Raw genomic sequence first — 17,213 nt, 5'->3', positions numbered from 1 at the left:
ATCAGGTGTCTAGAGAGTGATGGCATCTTCGTTAATACCCCCAACTATCAAGGTGTTGTCAAGTTCACGGTGGTCCAGGTAGTTGGAGACAATTTAGGCTTGCATGGCGTTCTTGGCTACATTGAAAGCTTCAGTGGAAACTATGTGTGTCGGTTCTGCAAAGCAGATAAAAGGGGTGTGAGATCTCTGACGCTGGAAGAACCTGCACTGTTGCGTGATCGCAATAGTTATGAGGCAGATTTGTGTACCGCCGACTCCTCCCAGACAGGCCTGAAAAGAGACAGTGTCTTGAACAACTTGTCTTTTTATCATGTATCAGACAATGTGGCAGTTGACATCATGCATGATGTACTGGAAGGGGTGGGGCCCTATGAAGTCAAACTTGTGTTGAATTCACTAATTGAGCAAAAGTATCTCACACTAGAAAAGCTCAATTACAGAATAACAAGCTTTGACTATGGATTTTGTGATAAGAGTAACAAACCTTCTGCCATAAGCAATCTCAGAAACCCTGAAGCCCCCTTGCGGCAGTCAGCATCTCAAATGTGGTGCCTACTTAGGTTACTGCCGACAATGATAGGTGACCTTATCCCTATGGATAACAAGCATTGGGAACTTCTTCTCCTCCTACTCTTGTGCATGGAGTTTATCTTTTCTCCTTCGCTTACTGTAGCAGCAACACTGTACTTAAGCAAAATCATTGAAGAGCATCACTCCCTCTTCCTGGAGCTCTATCCTCACCTACATTTACGGCCAAAACATCACTTTATGCTCCATTACCCAGGAGTCATTCAAAAACTCGGACCATTGAGGCACTTCTGGGCGATGAGATTTGAAGCTCGACATGCATTTTTCAAACAGGTTAGCCATGTAACTTGCAACTTCAGAAACATTTGTAAAACCATGGCATTTCGCCATCAGATGATGCAGTGCTACAATTTCCTGTGTGGAAGTGTGTTGTGCCACAATACAGAAGTTGGTCCTGGGTACACTACATTTCTGGCCAACATTGAGGGATTTAAAGAGATCCGAAGTGGTCTAGAAGGTATTCCCCTTTTTAGTGAATTGTATGTGCCAGCCTGGGTTACATTTAAGGGAACTAAATATAGAGCAGGCATGACCGTATTCCTGTCCTATGATCCATATGGAGAGCCTCAGTTTGGTGTCATACAATCAGTTTTACTACTGGAGCAAACATCACATACACCAACAATAAAGCTTGTTGTAAAGAAGTGGGAAACACAGTGGTTTGATAGGCATTTATTTTCATACAGTGTGATTCCCACTCAAGTTTTGGCAGCTGTAGATGTGAGAGAGCTGCTTGATCACCATCCCATCCATGCAGTCAAGTCGCACTAAGAGGATGATGACAGTTTATACATTTCCCTGCGCTATAGACTTTTTTAGATAATCAGCTGACTGCCACCAGGTGTTTGTGTGTGTATGACACTTGTAAATAGTATTTTGACAGGTTTATAGATTTTGAAACGGCCTAGCTTGACATTGTCCGCCATATTAGTTTAGTTTTTAGCCGAATTAATGGGATGGGAAGAACTACTTCTGGGATGGGATGACGTTACCGAACTAATGGGATGGGAAGAACTACTTCCGGCATGGGATGACGTTACCGAACTAATGGGATGTTCTTGAAATGACTACTGGGATGTTATAAGTTGTACTGTAAGTATTTTTCAGTTTAATCACTTAATGTCTATCTGCTCCATATACAGTCTTAGTCACTGCCACTGTTATGTTTTAGAAGTCACTTTTTTAAAGACACCTGCATGGTCCAAGAAAGGAAACATGTCACCTTTTACACCTAAACACAGGGCACTTGGGTGAAGAATTGCTGAGCGGTTTTGTGTCTGAAACGATGTGCACTCTCTTTCCAAATCTATTGTAAAGAATGGCGGGGAGTGCACCCCACTGTTCTCAAACCCGGGTACCCATGCATGTTTCCTAACCGCAACACCAAGAGGGGCAGCTCCACTTGGCAGAGCTGTTAGGTATCCGCATATACCGCCCAGAGTTCGCTACAGTATACATTCTGTGAGAATGCCAGCCAGTACACATCCATCACACCAAGCATACTGTATGCAGTCTTCTGAGTCCACTAGTTTAATTTGGCAAATACATGCACAGTTTTATATCTTGACTCCCACCCCATCTGTCACCTTGTTCACTATCTATACAGGAGTTTACATTACTGATGCTTAGTAAGCTATTCTAGGTGGCTGCCACTGTTTATTATATTGACCTGGATTTTCTGCATAGTTTGAGCCTGCTGTTGTGCCTGCTATCCCACCTACAATCTCTGATGTCACACCAACTGCCACTCCTCCAAACCCCATGGAGGAACAAGCAGCAGCTGTGGTACCAGTAAATCAGCTGATGCAGACAATACACATCATTCCACAGTTTGTAAGTTCCACTTTAAGACTTGGTTGTCACTTTGTTTAATCAACACTAGACTGGGCAATTAATCAAAGCCAAAATGTAGAAACAAAACTGAATGTATCTTGTGTATATTGATTGATCATGATGCTTTTTTTCTTAAATTGGCAAATCCACCCTAAATAAGAAATAGTAATTTTCTTATAATCAGCTAAATTCATTTGATTAGCACCTTAAGCCCAATGTTATATTTTGCGTGTACAATGGTGGTGCTTGAAAAGAGTGAAAATAACTCTATACAAGCTTAAAACACATTGTGATGCCCTGTGAGCAGTTCATTAATTGAAATCAAGGCAAAGGTTGAAATAATGGTGATATCGATTTGAATTCATATCACCCTTCACTTAATAAAAATTAAGAAATCTGCAATGTCTCTTATGGCAATTTTCTCAGGATGTCCGGCAGATTCTTACAGGCTTACATGATGGCAAGAAAATTGTTGAGAGCCTTGATGAAGATAATGTCATCACAACTAGCCAGAGACGTCTCCTCGTCCGTATCTTGGTGTCGTACCTCATTGAGAAGTTTGGAGAGAAGTACTTTATTTATTTTTTTATATTGAATAAGGTATCCAAACTATCCATTTAAATCTAGTTTGAACTTTTTAGCTGTGTGATGTGTGATTTTTTTTTTCTTCTGTTTTACAGTCCTACATCAGAAATCAAAAGGGCACTGGCATCGGGTTTGGTTCAGTCATTTGCCTATTTGAAAGACTCATCAAGCAGTGGCAGCGTGAGTGTTTTTTGAAAAATGTCATTGAGATATTTATTTGGGTTGTCATGATCCTCAAACTGATTCAGTTTGATTTTTAAGGTTGCAATCCAATTTGATTTTCAATTTAAACTTGGTTAACTGGAGTTAGCCGAGGGCTCTATACCAGGCCCCCTTCTGTTTTTGCTAGATTTCCAATGTAGATCTCCTGTTTCTGGCAAATCCTCACCAAAGAATACACAATAGGGTTCGTACATGTGAAAATTATTGTCCCGCAGGTCCTTTAAAAAAAAAATTCTTAATAAATAATTAATAATATTAATATTAATAATAAAAATAATCAGGAATTTGAGGCCTTATATGTGGCAAAATTTGGCTGGAAGTGCCAACGGAGCATGGAGAAGCATCAATTGAGCTTAAAAGCTAAAACAGTCAGTTAACAAACAAAATACATCTCGGTCCTTCTAGAAATGCTTTTCTGTGCTGTTTGATGCCTGCTGTTATGCACTAAGCAGCAGTAACAATAATTGATCATCTTCTCTGAGGACATACAGACAAACCCTTTTCTAACCGTAGCCCACGCTGTCAAAGCCAAACATGCCTCATCTCTATTCATTAAAGATTTAGATTTCTTGGCAGGAAATATGGTACACCCCAGGACGGAGCCACCGGCCAGCCACTGGATTCCTGGAGGAAAGGCTGCGGAACGTCAGGAAACGGCTGAGATCAACCAGCAGGCCGCGAAGCACGGCACAGACACCACCACAAACGCCAGATGATGGCGCCCTTGCAAGGGCTCTTATACCAGGTAATTATTAAACTGAAAAATTATTTGATGAAGCAAAACATCCATATTTCAGTGACTGACAACTTTCTTGTTCTTTTTTACAGAATGTACCATATCAGACGAACGTGCGTCACAGCTTAAAGAATGGTTGAGAAACAATTCTCAGCCCCTCAGCCAGATAGAGTCCTACATGGAGAACACGGCAGTCTACAGGGCCAAGTGGATTAGGGACAACAATTGGACCATCGATCAGATCCTCGAAGAGTTCCCTCGCCTAATGACCAAAGGCATGGTAGGTATAGGGAAATATGATCTTACATATGAGGATGCATTGTTTATAACCTTTTATTAGTGTGTCACATTGAATTGGTTTTAAAAATATAAAAATTTCCATTTTATAGATTGCACAGGACTTTCTTGTCCTGCATGGGGATGCTGCTTCAAAATTGTTTGAAACGTGGCTACCCATTTATGCTGACAAGATCCTGTTGCTGGCAAGACAGGAGGGGAAGCTGACATTGCCCCTGGATGGATTAACACCAGGTAATATATTCTTGTCTGCAGATCTTGTAAATGCAGTTTTCCCAGGGGTTTTAGAGGGCTTATGTGGGTGGGCAAAAGTAGCAGCGGGGGGTTAAGCATTCCTCTGTCCAACATTTTTGAAGGTTTTTGACCAAAAACAGTGCAATTTCACATCATTTTGGCCGCTATCATTACTGTAGCTAACTAAAATAAAAAGTGTAAATTTGCTTTAGTTATTAACACCTGTATTTGAACAATTCACAGCCTTCTCGAACATGTTACACAGTGAAAAACAACATGAGCTCTGAGAATAGTGAGTGACATCATCATAGGAATAGAGTTAAACAAATTTGTCAGCCTCTTTATGTTAATTGGGTACTAAAAATTCCAAGTTTTCACAGCAGAGTCAACACAGCAGTACTAGTGTACCTAATAACATTAACCAGTCCTTCCAGAAAAATGCTGAGTTTTTTTGTGATTTTTGCGGGCAAAAATCCTTGATTATGCGGCACTTTTTCGAAAAAAATGCGATGGAATATGCGGGATGTTTATGCAATTTTATGCGATGAAATTGCGGGGATTATGAAATCATGCAAGCCCCGCTTATTTTGCGCGGAAATCGGCTTTATTTTAGTTTGATATTGAATGACAAAATCACAGGTATGCAATTCCACATCGTATTGACACCTATGTCTTCCTACAGATGGCGTTGGGGATCTCGCCCTTAAGCAGCTGCCAGCCTTGCTTCCACCTACAACATACAAAGCTGGCCGTGGCCGCGGTGCGAAAGTGGTTCGCCACACCATCCAGGAATGCAGCTTGGCCTTCATCGACCATAAGCCTGTAAGTCCTCAAGCACATCTAAAGGGGAAACTTTATTCATTTTATCAACATATCTGAGCTCAAGAATGTGTGCACGCACACATGCATATCCAGGTTTGTTTTACTATACTTTTGGGGACAGGCATCAAATATAGCCTGACAGTATTCTGAAAATAGCCGTTTTACAAGCCTACAACGCGTTGGTCACTATCAAAGCACCCTGGGCGCGCATTTCGAGGCCACCTATCTGACCACCTAACCCGGCTGCCTATTGACCAGATAGGATAGTCAGATAGGTGGGCCGCACGCATTTTCTGAGCATGTTTATTGTAATGATAGATCATCAATTGATTTATGGCTTTTTAGGTCAATTGAGGTCTGAATTCTTTTTTAAATAGTTTTCTGTAATGTGAGCTGTATGCCATAACCATCAAGACTTAATCAAAAAAGGTTTGGAATATTTCATATGTGCAATGAAATGTAGACTATTACAGTTCAACTTTTTGAATTAGAGATGCACTAAATCTTTTCCAAATTGTAAAGCTAACTAGACTTTATCATAAAACAATAATTTATCTAGTGAGGACCAGGAAAATGGTCCTCACAATGTCTATATTTTAATTCAACTATAGTAGTCGGTTGACATTTGGTCCTTACTCATTCGCAATCTCTCACTTGCTCTCTTGTATTCTTTCTTTTTTAGCCTGGAATAAACATGGTGGAGTACCTCCATGAGGCCAAGGCATGCAAGCCATACCCCCACATCCTGACGCTGGGAAATGAGCAGAGTGCATTTCAGGCCTTTGCCATAATAGCTGGACAGGCCCTGGAACAAGAAACACTGCTTCAGGCCATTGATGTCTGCTTTAAGGCATTCTATGTCTTTGACGTAAAATACCCGAAGCAGTGTGAACATGTCTGGGAATTCATACAGACTGTTATTTATGAAATGCCAGGAGGGGAATCTAAAATGGTCAAGTTTATTCACAGTAGAATACTTGCTTGCAAGTAGAGCTAATGGCTCCCGTTGACTGTTGGACTGTTAAATGTTAAGCCAATTCATTCATAATTGAATGTTTTCCTACTTAAGTGATATTAACTGCACCAGTTCCACTATATTGTTGATATTAAAGTAATAAAATATTTTGTTTCAAAGATTCCATTGTTGTTTTGTTTTTGTATGGTTTAAGTGTTTATTGCACAATATATGCTTAAATCTAGCATGTATTCTGTTCTAGGTTTGTAGTTTAACAGTTTTATAGCTATGGGTAGTCTATTGCCATTTATTTTCTTCAATTGTACTGTAATGTGCTAGAATTCATCTGGCATATGGGTTAATTTGACCCAGCATTTGGGTACACTATATAACAAATATGTAGTTGAATCAACCCAGAATTGTAATTAATTTGACCCAGCATTTGGGTACACTATATAACAAATATGTAGTTGAATCAACCCAGAATTGTAATTAATTTGACCCAGCATTTGGGTACACTATATAACAAATATGTAGTTGAATCAACCCAGAATTGTAATTAATTTGACCCAGCATTTGGGTACACTATATAACAAATATGTAGTTGAATCAACCCAGAATTGTAATTAATTTGACCCAGCATTTGGGTACACTATATAACAAATATGTAGTTCAATCAACCCAGAATTTTATTTAATTTGACCCAGCATTTGGGTAGAATATTTAACTCATCTGTTGGGTTAAAAATTACCAACCCATCTTGCTGGGTCAAATTAACTACTGTTGGACTGGTGCAATAGTGATCCAGCGGTTGGGTTATAAAACAACCCAATTTGGGTTATTTCTAACCCATCATTTTTTAGTGTGTAAATCTCGAGGACAGTCTCAATTTATAGATGAGGGGTTTTCTGGATGGAAGGAATGTTGTTTAACTAAGAAACTGGATATAGCAACTAGACGACAACTATAAGTAAAAAGATAAGGAGCAGAGAGAGAAAGCAATAAATAAAGAGACTATACTTGGCAGTGTTCAATTACGTACAAATTTGTAAGTATGTGTACGAAGGAACATGAAAAAAAAATAACTGAAAAATAAAAGAAAAGTTCTGATTGACAAGTATATGGCTGGATATCAAACATTGTAAGTATGAACCTTGTACAATAAAAGGGAAAAGCTGATGATAGATTTTCAAGAAAGGGGTAATTAGTATCAGTGAAGTATTGAAAATCTATTCAGCATGTACAATGTAAAAGCATAAGAGAAGCAGATAAATCAGATAGGAATAGGAAGATTTAAGAGCTACCTTTTTACTTGAAGATTAATGACCAAGGAAAGCTTGTTATTTTACAGAAAATGGAGTCCCTAAACCAGAGAAGGCCAGTGAGGTCAAGGAATCCAAAGGTGACACGAAAATGGAAACAAGCCTGTGTCAGGAGACCCATATTTAAGGGAGTAATATAACAGTTGGAATTGTTATATTGATATTGTGGATTAAAGTTAAGATAAAGAATACTGACGATGCAATAGATCAGGTGGTAGATGGAAACAAAGAAGCTAACATGGAATATATGGATCCGGATTATGAGATAGATACAACTTATCTAATTAATAAAGAGATTGACTTGAGAGGACAAAACGAAAAACAGAGTGAAGCAAAACCTGTGGAATCAATAGCAATAAATGAAAAGAAAACAAAAAGTATAGAGGACAGATATATTGCAAAAGAGTGTATGAAGGCATTTACAGATAAGAAATACACAATGTATGAAATATTGGAAAAATTAAGTAACCCAATTCCAGAATTAAATTGGTATACTGAAACAACAAGGATAGCTGAGCTTGCTATAGGAAGAGATAAATATGGAATAAAGAAGGAAATGTTTTTCCAGACAAGTGTAAAATCAGATAAATTCTGGGAAGAGTGTCCTGACAGTAATATCCATGAATGCGCTGAAAGCAGGTACAATTGGAAGCTGCATAATATTTGGAGGGATAAAGTAATAGAGAGATTAATTAAGCAATTCAATAATCAAAATTGTAAGGCCTATGAGATGAATTGGATCGGCTGCGTGTGCATAGATCAGTGGAGATGTGAAATGAATTACCATAAAAATACAATGAAAGAAAAGAATAATAATACAACGCATTGGCTGGTAGTTAAGAATAGAAATGAAGTAAGAAGTCAAGGTGTAAAATTGATAACAATGCAAAGACGATCTCATCTATGGATTGATATAATAACAGAGAATGGTGCAGTAACAGATCAAATGATAATCCAGTTTAGACTGTTTGATCTGAAAGAGGATGTAGCTACAAGACAAGAGGAAAAAATATTCCCAACTAAGATCATAGATGCAAAGAATAATTTTGGACTGAAGCATTAGGGAGTAAGTGTCCAATATAATAATAATAGATTAAATAAGTACTATCCGATACCCATAGTCAGAATAAGATACAAAAATGATCCAGACTGGGATAAAGGAGTATCATGGTAGAGAAGACATTCCTAGACCAGTATACAAAAGGTCCCAGAACTACAATTGTAGATCATTAAAAGAGCAAGAAATGTTTGACTATAAGCAGTTTTGGACTGTTTTAGTAATTAGGGGAATCCAGCCTTGGCTTTATTCAGGTTGGACTTGTGATAACGTGAAAATAGATGGAAACTGGAAAAGGAACGAAATTAATCAGGGAATTTGCAGAGTGTTATCTGAACCAATAGAGACGGAGAAAACCATTTATGCAGACACTATGGCAAACTTTAGTATACAGGAGAATAGTAGATGTATGCCACCATTTCCACTCTATTTTCTATTAGCGAGAAAGTAATTCTTTGATAAGGAAATGCAACATGTAGAGCCACAGAAGATAAAATGGAATCTAGAAGAATAGATAAGTGACAAGTGGTCATCAGGAAATAAGGAAGTACAAAGAAAGATTTTAAGGAACAAGGCATTCATTACAATACAATGGGTAGCTAACCACTTCAAATTAATATTGACAATAGTAACAATCTTGTTTGTATTAATTCTAATAGAATGTACAGGGTTAGGAAGACTGTTTAGCATATGTTTCCGTGTGATTTGGAGATTATGCAAATACATCAAATGCTGTGACCGGGGTGTGACTAATTCCAATGATATGGAACTCCATGACATGCGAGGGTCATTTAAACGTGGAGGTGTGACTAGACAAAATATTAGAAGTTATGTGTGACCAGTTATCACACTGCAGTTTTGGAAAGCAGAAGGGAACATTATGGCTTACAGCAGAATGGCCTTCGCTGGACAACCAGAGAATACCTTGGACAGGCTTGATGATTTTGGAAATCTGGAGCTTAGGAGGACCCCTACTGGCCATGCACTGTCTAAACCAAAGAATTACTGGGTTAGGGTAGAAAAACTGAGTGTATGAAATGTCTTAATGATTTGGAAGAGGAGGTCTGTGTAACATTTGCTATGAAAAAACAAATGTAGTATTCTGGTATAACGAGAAGAACACAATCGAGTATTGTGTTGAGACATTTGATATAGTAAAGCAAATGAATGTAGAAATAGCAGATCAGTTTAATTATATGTTCAAAGAGCTCCATCCTGTGGTCAGGGAGATATACAGTGATTTGTCGGCTCATAAAGCTTGGAGAAAAGGAGACCAGTTGTTTGTACATATATTACAAGCAAAACGAGCAGGGAATGATTTGAAAGTAATTAAACATAATGGGACATTCTATGTTATAGCAGACAGAGAAAATGGATCTCCAAGTGACGGAGAAGCCTACTCGCCTAACTCAATTGGGTCACTGGGACAACAAGAAAGGGAAGACGGCCCGGGGCAAGGTAGAGATGCCGAAAGTCCTGATTCCAACATTCAACTTATGCACGATCTGTGTGAATGACGGAAGGGGCCGCACCTTTGTATGTGAAACACCAGATGGACAATTGATTACAGCATGTCTGCATGAAGTAACTAAGGGCAAATGGATGTGTAGAGAATTTGGAAGTTATTTAACTATGATTAAACAGAGTACAAAAATCTGGCCTCATGGAACTCCTGTAAAAGGAGAGATAATTGAAAGTAAGTTAATGAAACCAAAAAGTAAAAGACCATGGGTGGAACGATACATGAACATAATTCAAAAGAATATATATACAGATGAGGGGCGAATATATGCCCAATTAGCCAAATATGACAAGAAGACGAAATGTTACCGGACCTACCTGGCTTTGATGATAAGTGACTAAATTGCATAAGGGGCGTGTTATAGATACATGCAATTTGGTCATTTATTCCCAATATATCCTTAAACAGTATATGTAAAGTCTATTTTTGTAGCTTTTATAATAAGCTATTTAAGGCGTTATAAATAGCCTTCTATTTTGAGACTTTTATAGAGAGTCTTTTATTACAGCTCTTTATTATAAAGCTGTTTATAAGACTTAGTGTGTATTCTATTGTAGTCTTTCATTACATCTCTTTATTGTAAAGCTGCTTATAAGACTTAATATGTATTCTATTGTATACAAACATAAAAAGATTGATTATGGGATGAAACCCAGGTAATAAGACGCAGAGACCTGATGTAATAGAATAAATGTTTATTGGGTTTGTACAGAATGCACAGAGACAGGTTTTGATAAAGATGTTTTTATTGAAGAAGGATAAAAGAAGACACCATGAGACATGTTTAAGTAAAAATGATTTTATAAATCAGATAAATGAACTGTAAACTGTATTAAGACAAGTACTAAGCATGCAGTAAAGAAAATGTCAGTATTACCTTGAGTGTGATGTTCCAGGCCAAAAGGAGACGGAATCTGAGGCGACGAGAACGGAGGAAGAGAAAGAAGACACACAGAACTTTTTATAACAAAGTTGTGAGAGGCTTTAAGGAGTTGACCATTGTTTAAGATCTACAATTGGATATATTGTGCATATGATGTTGAATATGTAATATGGGGGTGTGATGTGTAAAAAGCCTTATAAAAGGTACTGTACTCCATGTGTAAACTAGACGCTGGAAGACAAGCCAGCCTCTCCATTGTTTGATGATCCAAGCCTGACACCTGCTGGTGATACTTGTGAACTACTTTTATAAACAAACCTTGTTACTTTGTACGAAACCTTTACATAACGATTATAATAAATATACTTATAATTTTTATAAAAAAGATTGCCTGCCAACAAGTCTCTGCTTTCTATAAAGAACTTAACCACGGAGGGGTCTCTCTACTAGACTGTAAGTATGAGTTTCAATACTTATTATCTTAGGTAGAGTTTGACCAATACTTTACCTTATCTGAGATTATAAACAAAATAAGGTAGAAGGTGAAGAGGATTTATATATAGGCGATAATGAGATATTAGATCCTACACCATAAAACGCTACTCACACTCCAAACTTGGAACCACCCACAGCTGTAGGCAATGATGGCCTAATGGTGTTCACCATAAAATTGAGAACTCTCCTACACTCCAGGTTAGATGGTTCTAAGGACAGAATCCTTCATTATGAGGTGCTGAAGCACACGTTGGCCAAGAGAGAAACCAGCTGAAGAGAAAGAAGACAGAGTTAGACTTGCAAAATCTTCTTTAATGATTTTGCCTTTCTTCAGTTCTGTCTTCCCCCTTTAAGGTGGCCTAGCGTTGTAACAGATGTGTGGAACAAAGCCCGGTTTGTTGATACCACAGCCCGAGAGGAACCAAAGTACCTGTTTAAATTCCTAAGTTCTTGGCTAAATAAAAGATAATTTCTGTTAACCCAGCTCCCTTCTCTCTTGTGGTTGTGTTTTGTGGCAGCTTAAACCTCTCCTCCTCTTGGGGCTCGTGTCACAGCATCCTTTGTATAAAGCAAACGTTGTCTCATCCAAGATACAATACCACATCACTGCAAAAACTTGAAATGTTTCCAGCGATGTGGTATTGCATCTCGGATAAGACAGCAGATATGAAAATCAGGTGTTTTTGAAAAAACGGGCCTGACACGGGTTCATTTCACATTTCGATGTCAGTCATAGCTTGTTTTCTAAGTGCTCAAATTACGTAAGGTCTCTGAAATGTCTACATAAAGAATTGTTAATGTGTGTGTGACTTCTATTAAAAGATTTTCTAAATTTAGCTTCAACGAATGAACTACAAAGCATGAAACGGGTAGCTCTGCTGCAAAAAAGTAAGACATTAAGGATTGTTGTTTGTATTCCATATATCTTAACAGTAGGCTTCAAAGAGATTGTGGAAGTCCTTTCTGCTTTTGGCCTCGATGTGTCCGGTAAAATGTCACGTAAACTTTAGCGCCTACAAAATTCAACTACGCAAAACCATTTTAGAGGAGAAGCGCAGCAGAATGGAATGCCGATTGAGATTCTATAAACTGTTAAGACTATATTTTCAGGGATCATTTCTATAGTTATTTGCTTGGAAATGTGTTTCAAAATTGCTTGTCTCCCAACCCACGATGAAGAGTCATGATGCTCCTTTCTGAGCATGAATTGGGCGCAGAGCAGTGACTTTGGTTGTGAGCTCTGTGTCGTTGATGAGCGTTCTGTATTGCTTTTTGCAATATTGAAGAAAGGAGTATGTTCTGAGTGGTGTTTGGTATTTAAGTCTCATTTTGGAATTGTTTTGTTTTTGCATATGTAGGTCCGATGCAGTAAACTTTGTTGAAATGTGGAACTGTGTGTTGTCTAAAATAGCAGTTGCAAAAAGTGGATTTTAGAGTAAAGAGTGCTTTGGATACGTGCCCAGTTCGAGGTCAGCCATTGCAAGTTTTCTAAAAATGCAATCAACGTCAAGTTTCTGAAATGCCTAAGTTAGCAATTGTTGGTAGGTTTGTGACTTTTTCGTTGGACGTCAGCTCTGTGTCGTTGATGATGTTTCTGTGTTGCTGTTGTCGATGTTGAAGAAAGGGGTATGATCTGAGCGTTGTTTGACATTTGTGCCTTTTGAGAAAGTGGATTGTTTTAGAAGCTTTTCTGGAACACTTTCTGGCAATCCAATATTGGAAAGAGGAGCCCCGGACCAATGGAGAAGCTCACGGCTAGGAAAAGACATCAATCATGAACATTTCCACCTACTCACACTCCAAACTTGGAACCACACACAGCTGTAGGCAATGATGGCCTAATGGAGGTCACCATAAAATTGAGAACTCTGCTACACTCAAGGTTAGATGGTTTGAAGGACAGAATCCTTCAGTATGAGGTGCTGGAGCACACGTTGGCCAAGAGAGAAACCAGGTTGTGTTTTGTGGCAGCTTTTCAGGGATCATTTCTATAGTTCTTTGCTTGGAAATGTGTTTCGAAAGTGCTTGTCTCCCAACCCACGATGAAGTGTCATGATGCTCCTTTCTGAGCATGAATTGGGCACAGAGCAGTGACTTTTGTTGTGAGCTCTGTGTCGTTGATGAGCGTTCTTTATTGCTTTTTGCAATATTGAAGAAAGGAGTATGTTCTGAGTGTTGTTTCGTATTTAAGTCTCATTTTGGAATTGTTTTGTTTTTGCATCTGTAGGTCCTATGCAGCAAACTTTGTTGAAATGTGGAACTGTGTGTTGTCTATGACAGCAGTTGCAAAAAGTGGGTTTTAGAGTAAAGAGCGCTTTGGATACGTGTCCAGTACGAGGTCAGCCATTGCAAGTTTTCTAAAATTGCAATCAACGTCAAGTTTCTGAAATGCCTAATTTAATGGCAATTGTTAGTAGGTTTTTGACTTTTTCGTTGGACGTCAGCTCTGTGTCGTTGATGAAGTTTCTGTGTTGCTGTCGTCGATGTTGACGAAAGGGGTATGATCTGAGCGTTGTTTGACATTTGTGCCTTTTGAGAAAGTGGATTGTTTTAGAAGCTTTTCTGGAACGCTTTGTGGCAGTCCAATATTGGAAAGAGGAGCCCAGGACCAATGGAGAAGCTCACGGCTAGGAAAAGACATCAATCATGAACATTTCCACCTACTCACACTCCAAACTTGGAACCACCCACAGCTGTAGGCAATGATGGCCTAATGGAGGTCACCATAAAATTGAGAACTCTGCTACACTCAAGTTTAGATGGTTTGAAGGACAGAATCCTTCAGTATGAGGTGCTGAAGCACACGTTGGCCAAGAGAGAAACCAGCTGAAGAGTAAAAAGAGTTAAATGTCTACATAAAGAATTGTTAATGTGTGTGTGTTACGGCTGGCTCATAAACCGCAACACAAAAGAGGCAAACCACAAATACTTGAACAATAAACCAATTTAATGACAAACCAAACAAAACAATTATTTACTAATCAGAAAAATCAATGTCTAGGGAAAAAGTAAATACAGGCGCGTTTCTACACAAAATAAACTATATCTGGCACTAACAATAAAGATGGGAGAACAAACAAATACCCAGAAGAAATAAGGTGGGAGAGAAAACAAAAGAAAAAACGTGAGAGAGACACAGCTCCCGAGAGAGACAGAGACTAACAGAGACCGCTCACTCCCCAATCACAGATCTTTATACTACTCCATATAAGGAGTTAATTAGGGATGGAATACACCTGTTGCTCAACTAACGCCTGCACTGTGTAGCAGAGCCAGTAGAGGCAACCAGGCGGGCGTAACACCTCCCTCACAAAAAGTATTCCTCTAAGCTAAGGAATGCAACAAAAAACAACAACACAACAACAACTGCACGGTTTATCCCACTCCACTCGGTTCCTGGTTCCTGCTTCCTGGGCCCTAGGAAAACAGGATAGAAAGAGAAGGGAGAAAAAGGGAAAAACGCAATACATTATATACTCATGCTCGAGATAAGGCATCAGCGATGACATTTTCCGTGCCCCGGATGTGTTTAATGTCAAGGAAAAATGGCTGTAAGAAGAGACTCCACCGCATTAACCTTTGATTACGATCCTTCATTCTGTGTAAAAACACCAAAGGATTATGATCGGTGTAAACCACAATTGGACTTGTGGACGATCCCAGATAAATTTAAAAATGTTGGATGGCCAAGATAAGAGCAAGTGTCTCCTTTTCAAACACAGAGTAAACTCGCTGATGGACGTTGAACTTTTTTGAAAAATAACAGACTGGCTGGTCTATTTCCTCTTGAGTTCTCTGTAGGAGAACAGCTCCGGCTCCAGTATCACTGGCATCAACAGCTAAACAAAAAGGCTGGGAGAAATCGGGTGCAACAAGCACAGGAGCACTAGCCAACAGTGATTTGGCTCCCTCAAATGCCTGTTGGGCAGCTGTAGTCCAATTAAAGGTTACTTTTGGGCTTATGAGATCAGTCAAAGATGATACAATAGAGGCAAAATTTGGGCAAAACCCCCGATAATATCCGGCCATTCCCAGAAACCTGCGCAATTCCTTGCAATTTGTAGGCACTGGAAAAGCACAGATGGACTCAATCTTAGCTTCGATGGGGCGAACATGTCCGTTTCCTACTATTTTCCCTAAATAGGTAACCGTAGCTTTCCCAAATTCGCACTTTGCAAAGTTTAAAGTTAAAGAAGCGTCAGACAAGCGAACAAACAACTCCCTTATTTGGACTAGGTGATCCGACCAAGAGGAACTGTACAGAACCACATCGTCCAAATAAGCGTCACAGTCAGGTAATCCACACAACACCTTATTTATAAGGCGTTGGAAGGTAGCGGGAGCATTTCGAACCCCAAACGGCATCACACGATATCGCAGGAAGTTATCAGGTGTTACGAATGCAGAAAGTTCCCTTGCTCTATCAGTTAATGGAACCTGCCAATATCCTTTCAAGAGATCGAACTTGCTCACAAATTTTGCAGACCCCACTCTATCCCAGAGGTGTCAAAAGTATTCACATTTGTTACTCAAGTAGAAGTATAGATACTAGGGTTTAAAAAGACTTCTGTAGAAGTTGAAGTATCAACTCAAGCTTTTTACTCAAGTAAAAGTGTAAAAGTAACTGGTTTCAAAACTACTTAAAGTATAAAAGTAAAAGTAATGCAAAGAAAAAAAAATGCCATTAAGGACAAAAGCTTAGGCCGCTCCACAGGGGCACTACCACCTCCTCAAAACAACATGTTTCTAAAGGCCATGACTATAACGTTATATTAAAATGTTAATGTTGAAAAATTTGGGATGCACTACCTGTTTCAGCCGCATATATGCCCATAGAAAATGAATTTCAGTTCAATTTCATATGTGTGTACTACTGAGCATTAACATTTGTTTCATAGTGTAACGGAACAGGCTTCCGCTTCGCTCCCTCTCCGCCACCGGAGGGATCCCTCCCCGGAATATTAACCATCCTTAGGAACTTCACATCCCATCATGCCGCTTACCTGGGACTGATTACAAGACACACCTGCACCACACTGATTGCACACACACCTGCATGTCATTTACACACACATAAAAGCCACTTCCACACACCACTTCTCTGCGAAGTATTGTATTGCCCTGTCTTTCAATAACAAGCGTTTATTTCTGAGTTTACCATTCTGTGTTGTGATCTTGGATTGTGTACCCCGACCTCTGACTGTTCTCTGCCTGTCTCGACCCGGATTGCCCTTTGGATTTGTATACTTCTGCCTGCCTTGACTGTTGCCTGTGACCCCGACCTTCTCTGTGTTACCTTCGCTGCTACTTTCTGCTGTCGATTACCCTGCCTGTTTGACCATTCTCATTAAAGCTGCAAATGGATTCCTCAGTATCTGTGCCATCATTACACATAGAGAGGAAGATATGATGACTAGTTGCCTATAAGTATTGTAATGGTGCAAAAAGTCAAACTTCAGAGGCATGTTATCATCGAAATGGTATATGTTTATACTTCTCTTTAAGGGCGTAGGTTTGATTTTGAGATTAGTGGGGACTGGGGACATCCACAGAAGTGGAGGAATCAGGAAATTAATAGGATAATGTATTAAGGTTTTTAGTCTATATTGACCTTAACAAATACCAGTGTTGGGCAAGCTACTTAAAAAATGTAGTAAGCTAA

At 39.1% G+C, this 17,213-nt stretch overlaps 1 protein-coding gene and 2 non-coding genes across 3 annotated transcripts; all 3 read left to right on the top strand.

The window, feature by feature from the left end:
• Positions 1 to 4,059: 4,059 nt before the first annotated feature.
• LOC143729378 (uncharacterized) lies at positions 4,060 to 15,394 on the top strand. Its single transcript, XM_077220609.1, has 6 exons — positions 4,060 to 4,244; positions 4,354 to 4,495; positions 5,178 to 5,317; positions 6,000 to 6,185; positions 10,011 to 10,109; positions 15,353 to 15,394. The coding sequence occupies exons 1-6, from the start codon at positions 4,143 to 4,145 to the stop codon at positions 15,392 to 15,394; spliced, it is 711 nt and encodes a 236-aa protein (XP_077076724.1). The 5' UTR covers positions 4,060 to 4,142.
• Positions 12,646 to 12,859, top strand: LOC143730095 (small nucleolar RNA U3). Its single transcript, XR_013200324.1, has one exon. It is a non-coding gene; the product is annotated as a small nucleolar RNA U3 (small nucleolar RNA).
• LOC143729962 (small nucleolar RNA U3) lies at positions 13,514 to 13,728 on the top strand. The gene has a single exon (XR_013200208.1). It is a non-coding gene; the product is annotated as a small nucleolar RNA U3 (small nucleolar RNA).
• Positions 15,395 to 17,213: the final 1,819 nt, after the last annotated feature.

This window comes from Siphateles boraxobius, unplaced genomic scaffold (genome assembly GCF_051911475.1).
Source record: "Siphateles boraxobius isolate OS27281-9 unplaced genomic scaffold, OSU_SipBor_1 8, whole genome shotgun sequence".
Classification (NCBI taxonomy): Eukaryota; Metazoa; Chordata; class Actinopteri; order Cypriniformes; family Leuciscidae; genus Siphateles; species Siphateles boraxobius.
This window is presented reverse-complemented; position numbering and strand designations above follow the sequence as displayed.